The sequence below is a fragment of the Salvelinus sp. IW2-2015 genome, unplaced genomic scaffold (assembly GCF_002910315.2).
Source record: "Salvelinus sp. IW2-2015 unplaced genomic scaffold, ASM291031v2 Un_scaffold7569, whole genome shotgun sequence".
Taxonomy (NCBI): domain Eukaryota; kingdom Metazoa; phylum Chordata; class Actinopteri; order Salmoniformes; family Salmonidae; genus Salvelinus; species Salvelinus sp. IW2-2015.
This window is the reverse complement of record NW_019948829.1, coordinates 1-12,278: the sequence shown is the minus strand read 5'-3', so window position 1 is coordinate 12,278 and position 12,278 is coordinate 1. Positions and strand designations below refer to the sequence as shown.

Here is a 12,278-nt window from a genome sequence, read left to right as displayed (position 1 = left end):
CTATTTCAGCAACCTTTGACACCACAGGTGAGTATACTAAGTGGGCCTTAGTTACTCACGTCAGCAGAGGTCGCCTGATTTGAAGATGGCCGTTTATTATGCGCCGACTTCCATACCCTTGAAACACACCGAAGAACCAATATGATGTGTTGGTGACCTTTAGTAATGGGGCCAATGAGGGACTTTGAGTTTTTAAGAAAGGCTAGAGTCCATCCCAAACACAATCATCTTGGCTTTAGAGTTCTTTAGTGAGCTAATCAACCTCTTGTTCACCTGACTCAGAAACCTCCCTATGATGAAGACAGGTTGGAGTGATCAATTCACTAAGCACTGGAGCCAAGAAACCAGGGGAGGTTCATGTGTCAGTACCCTGGACAGATCAATAAAGTAGGAATTGAAGGCTATTGCTATTTCGACTGCCATCCTGCTGTTAGAAGTGTTATTTCACCATGATTTCTGGTTTCTTTTTTGGCAGTCGGTTACTATGATCTTTCCCTCGTTAATCTTTTGAGATTCTCCCATATCAAATTTAGAACTTTCCCTTTGCTCACCAATTATGTAATGAAAAAAGTTATGCCCTGGCACAAACTGCCACCCCATGTCATATTTCGTTCATCACAAACTTAATGATTAGACCGAAAAACACATGGAGTAAAAAGGGGGCCTAGACTGTGTCTGTCGGAAATACCTCTAAGGATTTATAAGATCTCATACAGACATTCACTTCTCATAGAAGCTCTTTCCAGAATCCTCGGTATCGCCTTCAATCAACTTCAGTTTACTCACATGTTAGACAAGGACCCGCAAGAAGGATGGCTCGTTTTGGCCAGAGTTTGAGGATAATTTCGATTTGTCTATAGAAACCTATATATTTGTATCTAGGAGAAGACCCAGAGATATAGATGATAGAGAGAAAACAGCAGGAGACTATCCACTACCACGTTCGTATATAGCGACAGGAGAGATCATTTCCAGTTAATTATCCGCTTAATGTGACACCGAGAACCTTTATCACGAAAGCGCTAAATCTTTAATCACTGCTCACACCCCCCAGCGGTATTACCCTCAATAAGTATGATCACCGTCCGCCTGCTCTCTACTACAGATTCCGAATCAAAACGACAACGGTAGCACATTCCGCTGCCTTCTGCTGAAACCTGCTCTTAGACCAGCTCTCATCGCTCAGACCCAGCGTGTCAGATTAATGATACATAACTAGACCACCACCAGGCTGGGCGCCAGCAGGTCGACGCTGGAAACCATAGTTAGATGGATTTAAATCGAACAACTCTACTTACTAGGAGAATTATTACTGGAAAACACACAACCCCAACAAATTCAAAGTGCATCGACGTGGTTTTAGAGCAACAAAGTCACCCTGGTTAGGCCCCATTCTGCAGCAAACCTAGCCTGGATAGTAAGAGTCCAAACAAAAGGTCTCAGTGCATCCGGTTGAGGGCTAATTCCCCCAACATACAACAGGGCTGTCTTTCAAGAGTGTTAATGTTACAGAAAAATTCTCGCGGCCCCGCTCCAGACGATGAGCCATACTCCCTTCCAAAATCAGCATCCACTAACGAGCGATGCTGGTATGGAAAATAAAGCTGATCACAAACAAAACACAGCTTTGTGAAGTGGGGGTGCCGTGGGCAAAGCCGCAGCTTTACTATTACCAATATCCCAACAATAGTAGCAGGAAGTAAGCAAAACGACATTTGGGAGGGCGGAGATGAGCAAAATAGCCGAGACTCCTATGGCATTGCCGGTAGCTGTGTAACGTATAGCAGGGTTTTCATTGATACCAATTGCATTCAATTCACTATCGCAAGCAGGTTCCCACGTTAGGACTATTTGGGTCACCAACGACGCACTCAAGTGTGATTTAAACAATAACGGGAAAACATGATGGATGTGCATCTCAGTACCTGAGAACCATATCTATGCCACCACCTCCCCTCTTGCCTCTATGCATCAAGATCCATGGCCAGCCCAACTTGCCCGCTGAAACATTGTAGCCACGAACGAACAAATGCGAGACTCTAGCCAAGCGAGCAGCATGGATGTTTGAGAGGTCTTTTATGGAGCCATAGCTCCGAGTATCAAGAAAGAGTCAGGATGCTTGAGAGTCTGGTCAAAACTAATAGATGTTGAACTATTAGGAGCATCAAGCTCTCTCAGAAACTAGGAATGAAGCAGCACATAAACGAATGAAATACAAGCTGTCCACGCCGTAAAAAGTGAGTCCCTTGGCTATAGAATCTACGTGGAGGCTTAGACGGAAACACAGGAGCAACCCACACCCAGAAAGAACATTAGAAAAAAAGAAAAGCGCTCTGTACTCAAAAGTCGGAATCCCAGAGATAGCCAACCACTACGCATTGAGAGATAAAGGTGTGACCCACACTCTGAAAAAAGTTAAATATCTGTACTTGGTCTTACTGACGCGCCTGAGGAAATACTAAGGAGACCGAATCACCCGGATTCATCGCTGTTTCGTTTGTGATTAACGGCCCGCAAACAGCCGGGTAGCACACAGCATTAACAAAATCCCTCCCGCCTGCAACATGGGACCGCTCCGCAAGACTAAATATGTCACAAGTAGCTTTTTATGAAGTAGGAGTATAGGCGTCAGAGTTTGGCCGCGCGCCGCCTTTGGGTATTGAGTAGGCTGAAGAACCGAGGAGGTTTGGGGCACAAAAAGCCCTCCAGGCGACCCAACCAGCCGGCAGAAAAATCAGCTGGTTTCTGACGTGACCGACAGAAGCAAAGATGGTCCAGGGATCCGCATGAAGATCTTTTATCTAGCGGACTCTGAGTTATGTTTAACGATAAGAGTCCAAAATCTATCCTGGAGCCGGCTGGAGTCCGATGAAAGGAAAACACAATCAAGCACCCATAGTACCTCTAACCTCTACCTCTTTACACTCACCTCAGACGGCCCGTAGGCCACAAGAGATATACGCCAGTGGATCTGGAGCTGGCACCACCGCTCTCCACTCCGGTCGTACTCGCCGTCTGGCTCCCAGGTGAAAGGTACTGGGCACCCGAGTGATTATTGCAGGTTGCATCATCCCCGAGAGAGCAGGAGGGTAGTGAACCCAGGTAGTTTAACAGTTTCCGATAAATGTTGGGACGTTGTGCTTTGTTTACGCGCCTATGAAGCCAGTTCCAGTGTATGGAATAAGTAGTAGCCCCGTATTGGTTAAGACCCTGCCATTATTTCTCTTAGAAGCGATTATGGTATACTGAAGTTGTATCCCTGTCCCCGGCTCGCCGTCTGAATCCAGTGTACCACCCAGCTGTCTTCTCGCGGTGCTTGTTGTAGTTTATTTTCCTCGGTAGTAGAGCATGATTGTGTCATCCGCAGAGGCAAGGAACGCACTGAAATATCAAAGGGGGTAAGCATGCAGTTACTACACAACATACCAATTGCATGAGCAGAGTACTGCGAGACACTAAAACAACATAATGTGGCGCGTCAGGTTCTACACATCTGGCTGCCATGTGCATGGAGTTACTTAGCTGGGGATCGGCGTACACCTAGATGCGTTTAGATAAAAATTACAGCATTCGGACATGAGAAGCCGGCCCTGCCTCACCACCCTGTCTTCCGTTCCGTCATTTTTGTTGATCTCTGTCCTTTACTGTTTCAACCACACTAGGTGCACCTGACCCTTAGGGGGTGGAGACTTAGATGCAGCTTGCAAACATAGATTTGTGGATTCTATCAAATAGTAAAAAGTCCCCTTGTCCCGGCCAGCTGGGGTGGGCCAAGCCCTTCGTGAAATTTTCCCCCTTTGGGTTCAGATCCCCAAGATCTCTCTCCCCAAATCCATCCTCCCTTTTAGATTATCCCCCTACCCTTCAGTGGAGCGGTCGTATGGGACAGACTTGATGCGACGTTATGCCCATTCGGAAGTGGCCCGTAGCACAAGGACGCACGCCATGGCTAACGGCGGCAACTACCACTGGGGCCAGTCCCTCAGACAGACTCGAGGTCCTCAGCCCCTCTCTGCAGACCACTCATTCCTGTGCAGCAGCCCTGCGATTCGCACCGACAACAGCCCCTACCTGATGGAGGTTCATAGGGGGGCGAGGAGACAAACAGGCTACGGGTCATTCAATGCTACCCAGAGAGCAGAGGGCCTGGCCTGGCTGGGCCAGGTGGGGAGGGAGAGCCAGAAGCATGTGGGAGCCAAATGGCCTCCCTCGTACCCAACCTCGCTGGTCAGCATGGAGGTGGACATGGGCCAGAAGAGGGAGGCGGTGGAGCCAGAGATCCAGCAGACAGACGTGAATGACGTCACTGCGCTGTAAGACGGCTTATGTGTTCTACACAAACCTGTAGTTGATTACATCTGGCAATTAATTTAGTTCTCAACAACTCAAATCAAATGTTATTTGTCACATGCTTCGTAGACTAACAGTGAAATGCTTACTTACAGGCTCTTCCCAACAATGCAGAGAGAAAGAAAATAGAGAAATAATAGAATAGTAATAATAAATGCACAATGAGTAAGGATAAATTGGCTATATACACGAGGTACCCGTACCGAATTGATTTGCAGCGGTACGAGGTAATTGAGGTAGAGATGTACATACTGTATAACTAGGAATAAAGTGACTAGGATAGATCAACAGCAGCAAAAAGGGTCAATGCAGTCTAGGTAGCTATTTGGTTAACTATGTAACTAGCTATTTAGCAGTTTTATGGCCTTTTAGGATCCTGTTGGTTCCAGACTTTGGTGGCTTATCTAGGCTGGCACTAAAGCTATTGTAAAAGGGTCTTACAGAGCATTATCGGTGGTTCAGTTGCTTATCTGTTGTTTCAGATCAATGATTTACCTAGATTTTGTAATGGGTGTATATAAATGAATACAATGGAAAGCGTTGTGAGGATGAGAAATTGGATGAATCAGCCTTTGGGATTGATAAAGTGAGTGAATGTGTCATTGACTGGAAGTTCCTCTTCAATGCTCTCTCCCATACAAAGGAAGCCAGAGAGCAAGGTGCCTGAGCTGACATTGGAGAGGGCAGTGAACCTGCTGGGCCAAGAGAATGAGGAGATGCAGATCACTGCTGCCAGCTTTATTCAAAACCAATGTTTCAACAGCGCTGATGCTAAGAAGATGGTGAGCTGGGGCCCATCTCTACTACTGTTGACTTGGCCGCTCAATTAAGGTTAAAGGCTTCCAGGCTGCAGGCCTACAATACAGCTGATGTTGACTATACAGTATGTGCCATTTTCAAATAATTGGATTGGTAGGGGTATTTTCCCTTCAATTTATATTGAGATTATGTGGGTGATTCGCATGAGAAATTCATGTTGAGCTCACTCTTCATAGGAAACAAGGGTTGATGAAGATCTCTGCCTGTCTGTCCCCAGGTGTTCTACCTCCACGGTATACCCAGGCTGATCAAACTGCTGCAGAGCGACAGCGAGGAGCTGGAGCCGCATAGCGGCGGGGCGCTCACGAAACTGGTCGTCTTCGAGAGCAGCTGGAACAAGATGCGAGGTGAAGGACTAACGAGGGCGTTGCCGCCCCTACACTGCTCTGCTCTATCTGCTCGCGGATCCATCTGAAAACGGCCTTCGAGCGGCCAAGCGCAGCCCGCGACGCGTCAGTCCTCTCACTGGCTTGTAGTTTAGCATCGCAGAGTGAATCTGACGGTGTAGATCTGAAAGAAAATTGTCGGTAGGAACTTTATAATGACGCAAGGAGCAACGTATCACACAAGGTCAGAGCAGGACAGAGCTGATCTAGGATCACAGTTTAGCCTTTTAAATACACTGTAATGGGGAGGGGGGGGGGGGGGGGGGCTGATCCTAGACAGCACTCCTTCATTCTTTGAGACGCTTTGGATATGTGAATTGACATGAACTTACATTGGTAAAATGGTAAATGACCACAGTAGTAACCTAAGACAATAAACATGTCTCACAGGGCCTGTTGTGGAACCTATCCTCCCATGACCTGACATGAAGGACATCATCTCCAAAGAGCCCCGGAAGATCCTGACCACGTCTTGTGCTGGTGCCCTGCTCAGGCCTGTCTGAGGGGGAGAACCCCAAGATGGGCATGCTGGCTGACCCAATTGACAACCTTTACAATGCCACTGGCTGCCTCCGGTAGGCTCTGCTGTCTGGACAAAGGCCGTTTATTGTCCATTTGTTGTGTTTTGGCCACTGACCACTATGCTAGTATCTTGTGTCAGTTATTTCTAGGGGAATCCATCTTAAGGGCAGCCTGGGATAGACACTCCGGCAGTGGATGCAGGAAGGGTATTAGTAAGTTTATGTTGGGACATGCATCATTGGAAATAATTTCTTGATTGATGGTAGCTGTAAGCTAGTTGTTAGACCGTGGCGTTTTTGCAAGCCAGGACAGTGGGTCGATTCCCGGGTCCATCCGTATGTAAAATGTATCATGCATGACTGTTCAAGTCGCCTTTTGGTTAAAAAGCTTCTGCTAAATGGGTATACCACGTGCCTTCAGAAGTGTATTCACACCCTTGACTTTCTCACATTTGTTGTTACCAAAGTGGGATTAAAATGATGTCTTATTTTTTTTATTCAACAATCTACACAATACTCGTTCAAAGTGGAAGATTTAAAAAAATAAATATAATATTGACTATAAAAACACTAATATATCATTGATTAGATAAGTATTCAACCCTGAGTCAATACGTTAAACACCGTTGGCTGTGAGTCTTTCTCTGTAAGTCTCTTAAGAGCTTTGCACACCTGCATTGTACAATATTTGCCTACTTATTAATGAAAAAATTATTCAAGCTCTGTCAAATTGGTTGTTGTTGATTGCTAGACAGCTATTTTCTAGTCTCGCCATAGATTTTCAAGATGATTTAAGTCAAACTGTAACTCGGCCACTCAAGAACATTTAATATGTTTTGTAGCAACTCCAGTGTTATTTTGGCCTTGTGTTTTAGGTAGTTGTCCTGCTGAAAGGGGATTGTCTCGGGTCTGTTGGAAAGCTCACTAACCAAGTTTTTCCTCTAGGATTTTGGCTATGCTTAGCTCTATTCTGTTTATTTTTTATTCTAAAATCTCCTTAGTCAAATCAAATCAATGTATTTATATAGCCATCGTACATCAGCTGAATCTCAAAGTGCTGTACAGCAAAACCCAGCCTAAAACCCCAAACAGCAAGCAATTGCGAGGTGTAGAAGCACGGTGGCTTAGGAAAAAACTCCCTAGAAAGGCCAAAACTAGGAAGAAACCTAGAGAGGAAGCGGCTATGAGGGGTGGCCAGTCCTCTCTGGCTGTGCGGGGTGAAGATTATAACAGAAACATGGCCAAGATGTTCAAATGTTCATAAATGACCAGCATGGTCAACATAATTAATATCACAGTAGTTATCGAAGGGGTGCAGCAAGTCAGCACCTCAGGAGTAAATGTCAGTTTGGCTTTTTTAGCACGTCCGGTGAACAGGTAGGGTTCCATAGCCGCAGGCAGACACAGTTGAAACTGGAGCAGCAGCAAGGCCCAGGTGGACTGGGGACAGCAAGGAGTCATCATGCCAGGTAGTCCTAGACGCATGGTCCTAGGGGCCAGGTCCTCCGAGAGAGAAAGAAAGAGCGAAGGAGAGAATTAGAGGGAGCATACTTAAATCACACAGGACACCGGATAAGACAGGAGAAAAAGCACAGCCCCCACACCACTAGAGGGAAATCTTCACACACCAACTTACCATCCTGAGACAAGGCCGAGTATAGCCCACAAAGATCTCCACCACCGCCACAAACCAAGGGGGGGGGGGGGGGCGCCAACCCAGAAGGAAATCACGTCAGTGAGCTCAAACCCACTCAAGTGACGCCACCCCCTCCTAGGGGAGGGCATGAAAGAGCACCAGTAAGCCAGTGACTCAGCCCCTGTAATAGGGTTAGAGGCAAGGAATCCCAGTGGAGAGAGGGAAACCGGCCAGGCAGAGACAGCAGGGCGGGTTTCGTTTGCTCCAGAGCCTTTCCGTTCACCTTCACACTCCTGGGCCAGACTACACTCAATTCATATGACTACTGAAAGAGATGAGTCTTCAGTAAGACTTAAAGGTTCGAGCACCGGTCTGCGTCTCTCACATGGGTAGACCATTCCATAAAAATGGAGATCTATAGGAGAAAGCCTGCCTCCAGCTGTTTGCTTAGAATTCTAGGGACATTAGGAGGCCTGCGTCTTGTGACCGTAGCGTACGTGTAGGTATGTACGTCAGGACCAACTCGGAAAATTAGGTAGGAGCAAGCCATGTAACGCTTTGTAGGTTAACAGTAAAACTTGAAATCAGCCCTTGCCTTAACAGGAAGCCAGTGTTAGGAAGCTAGCACTGGGAGTAATATGATGACATTTTTTTGGTTATAGTCAGGATTCTAGCAGCCGTATTTAGCACTAACTGAAGTTTATTTAGTGCTTTATCCGGGTAGCCGGAAAGTAGAGCATTGCAGTAGTCTAACCTAGAAGTAACAAAAGCATGGATACATTTTTCTGCATCTTTTTTGGACAGAAATTTCAGATTTTGCAATGTTACGTAGATGGAAAAAAGCTGTCCTTGAAACAGTCTTGATATGTTCGTCAAAGAGAGATCAGGTCCAGAGTAACGCCGAGGTCCTTCACAGTTTTATTTGAGACGACTTTACACCATCAAGATTAATTGTCAGATTCAACAGAAGATCTCTTTTGTTTCTTGGGACCTAGAACAAGCACTCTTGTTTTGTTCCGAGTTTAAAAGTAGAACGTTTTCAGCCATCCACTTCCTTATGTCTGAAACACAGGCTTCTAGCGAGGGCAATTTTGGGGCTTCACCATGTTTCATTGAAATGTACAGCTGTGTGTCATCCGCATAGCAGTGAAAGTTAACATTATGTTTTCGAATGACATCCCCAAGAGGTAAAATATATATACCTTTACCTTTTATATACCGTTACTCCTTTCTACCTGGCAAATCAGGCATGATTACATTTACATTTAAGTCATTTAGCAGACGCTCTTATCCAGAGCGACTTACAAATTGGTGCATTCACCTTATGATGTCCAGTGGAACAACCACTTTACAATAGTGCATCTAACACTTTAGATGACCTCTGCCTAGGCAGCATCACCTCGATGGAACAGCAATGCGCTGGAAACAATATCCTGCATACCTTGTGTTCCTGTTGAACCGACTGCCATTGGTTTGGCACAGATATACCACCTGACAAACACAACATGGTATAACAAGGAGTGTTTTGCTTTTGCCTAGCAACCGATACAACTGAAAACAGTCTGGGACTAAATTATTAATGGAGCCCTCTCCCTCTTAGTGGCTCTAGTAGAATTGAAACCTGAATCCATATTGGCTGGTGCTATCAAGCCCTGGCAACCATTGACTTGTGTAACGCTGAGGAATTCCTCCGTCTGGCATGATTTAAAACGAAAACACATAACACTCCAACTCACAGCCATAACCTTGGGTCATCACTAATGCTACTGTATTTGGCTTGACGTTAATGACTTCATCTAAAAGGAAGTGGAACAGTTGACTCATTGACAAGTGGTTGAAATTAAAGTGAAAGATTAACTCCTGTTACTCTTTTTCTTACGTTTCCTTTGTGCTTGAAATGCATGTTGCTATCTCAACACAGATACATTTTATTTCAATGACCTATTCTAATGGCTTTAACTGCAGACAACAGAACCTTTTTAAAGTACTCCAAATATCTCTCTGCTACATAAACATTTGGCTCATCCGGCCAACAGCTAGGATAGATATTTAGCCAGTTTGGCCAATGTTGTTGCCTAGTGGCGATAATGACAACCTGTCATTGTTGTTGACAGAAACATAAGCTCGGCTGGTCCAGAAGGGAGAAAAGCCATGCGGCAGTGTGAGAACCTTATTGACTCACTGGTATACTACATCCGCGGGACCATAGCTGACTACAAGCCTGATGACAAGGTACTGCATGTGAATGACTGTCACGTCCTGACCATAGAAAGCCTGTATTTTCTATGGCAGAGTAGGTCAGGGTGTGACTAGGGGTGTTTAGTCTAGTGTATTATTTCTATGGGGGGTTCTAGGTTTATTTTCTATGTTGGTGTTTGTGTATGATTCCCAATTAGAGGCAGCTGGTAATTGTTGTCTCTAATTGGGGATCATACTTAAGTTGCATTTTTTTCCACCTGTGGGTTATGGGATATTGTTTCTGTGTAGTTGCCAGTTTAGCACTGCATTGTCGTCACGGTTCGTTTATTCTTTATATTGTTTTKTATTTGCTTAAGTTTCACTTTCATTAAAATTATGTGGAACTCAACGTACGCTGCGCCTTGGTCCGTTTCTACAAACGAACATGACAATGACTAAAGTAACATTTGCTAAGCTTTTGTGCAAAGTGTTCACTTGTTTATTTTCGTACAAGCATTACTAAACATTTGTAGGTGGAATAAATATTGACACAGGGAAATGAAATAAGACTGTTTGCCTATATTTTATTAATTTATGTCTCTAGAACAATGTATTAATCTCTCCTTTAGTGTTAAATATTGAGAACATGAACCAGCTCTATTCTCCAATATTTTTCTTTTGCAATAGACATCTGCAGAATGTTTGATCTTAAAATCATAGTCCCCTGAACAGAACCACTTCTTTCCTCCCACAGTCCACAGAGAACTGTGTGTGCATCCTACACAACCTCTCCTACCAGGTGGAGCTTCCACAGAAGTACGCCAGCGAGCTCCATGAGTCTCGACTCAACCTGGCTCCAAAGACCAAGACCCCCGGCTGTTTCGGCTCCCGCAGTGCCAAAATCATCCAGGTAGGCTCCCACGTGGCTGTTATCATCGTTGTTGCCCTTATGTACTTGACATGCACTGTTTCTATCTGGTTATAATTAAGTTATTACCACTAAAGAAAATGAGCGATTCCTATGTTATGGATAATCCGCCTTGGTAAGTGGTAAAGCATACATTTTGAATTAACTCTTTAAGCCCGGTTTTCTTTGACAAATCTATTTGTTAAGAGCCTCATACACATTAATTGAAAATTAATGTGAAACCTGGTATCTGGGAGTTAAGAATTAAAGGGCTTCCTGTTTTCTGGTTGTTTTGGTCCTATAGCGTCTTGAACCAAAGCGCCCTCTGCTGGAGGAGAAGGGTAGTCCCTGTGGGATGGAGTGGCTGTGGAGCGCCATCACTGTGCGCATGTACCTGTCAATCATGGCCCGCAGCATCCGTCCCTACACTCAGGAGGCTGCCATCGGAGCCCTACAGAACATCACAGCTGGGAACGGCCTAGTAAGGCTATATCACAGATCTTTGATCTTATTTCTATGGGCTATGTACTGTTCTGGGAGTGTGGAATTGATTTGCCCATGGGTTTGATTGGAATAACTACAATACAGCCACACATCTATTATATTGTAATGACTTGACTGTGTATAGTAAGTATTACATTGATGTGACTACTATATTGTGCATTACTATATTGACTGTGAGTTGGTGATAATGTTAGGCTCATGGCTCTGTATGGGCAGGTATCCCAGGCCATCGCCCACACCACCCTATAGTAGCACAGGACGAGAGAAGAGATGGTCGTACGAAATACAGTGACCATGAAGGGGCTCCAGCGAAGGCCCAGGGATGGATGCTGAGAGACTAGCCATTACCCTGGCTATTGTAACATTCTCACGTCCCACAGAGAGCCACTTCCACGCCTCACATTGCAGTGAGCTGTGAAAGCATCTGAAAGACCTCCACTCACAACTGCGCAAATGTCGTTTAGTCTACTCATTTACCTAAGTCGCCACAAAGTATCTTCTTTGGACTCTGTAAGCTGTATGTAAAGCACAGAAGCATTAGAAAACCTGACCCTGTAGAACAATCACTAAGTCTCTCACGAAAGCGTTCCTAGCTTCTTTGTAGTCAAACAGTTTGTTGCACACGCTGTGTGGTCATGTTACTCAACTTCGGACACCGGAGCATCAAGACCTGCCTACAGAGGTGACTGCTGTCCCTTGTGCACACATCCTCTATTCAAGCTGAGCCAGATGAAACGCAGCACCGGTCAGGCCCGATCAGTCAATCCACAGGGCGACTGCCCCAAGAATCATTCTAACAAATCCAGCTGCAAAGGACAACGGAGTCAGGGCGGTAGGCATTCTGAAACCGATGGTCTTGCGTTCGCACGGCTGACAACATTGTCTGGTATTAACATGTCAACACAACCACATCGCATGACTTATACTGCAACGTCAGCAGATCTTGCATGCCCGACTGCACAACATACTCTCTCTAT

At 45.3% G+C, this 12,278-nt stretch overlaps 1 protein-coding gene across 1 annotated transcript; it reads left to right on the top strand.

Annotated features, from left to right (window-relative positions):
* Positions 1 to 2,934: 2,934 nt before the first annotated feature.
* On the top strand, positions 2,935 to 11,550 carry LOC112079311 (plakophilin-2-like; the record flags this gene model as incomplete). The annotated part of the gene is made up of 9 exons (XM_070442286.1): positions 2,935 to 3,033; positions 3,849 to 4,313; positions 4,994 to 5,132; positions 5,387 to 5,516; positions 6,028 to 6,130; positions 9,827 to 9,944; positions 10,645 to 10,800; positions 11,102 to 11,278; positions 11,518 to 11,550. Coding segments are annotated over 9 exons (1,420 nt in total), but the record flags the coding sequence as incomplete, so codon positions are not given.
* Between the last annotated feature and the right edge of the window lie 728 nt (positions 11,551 to 12,278).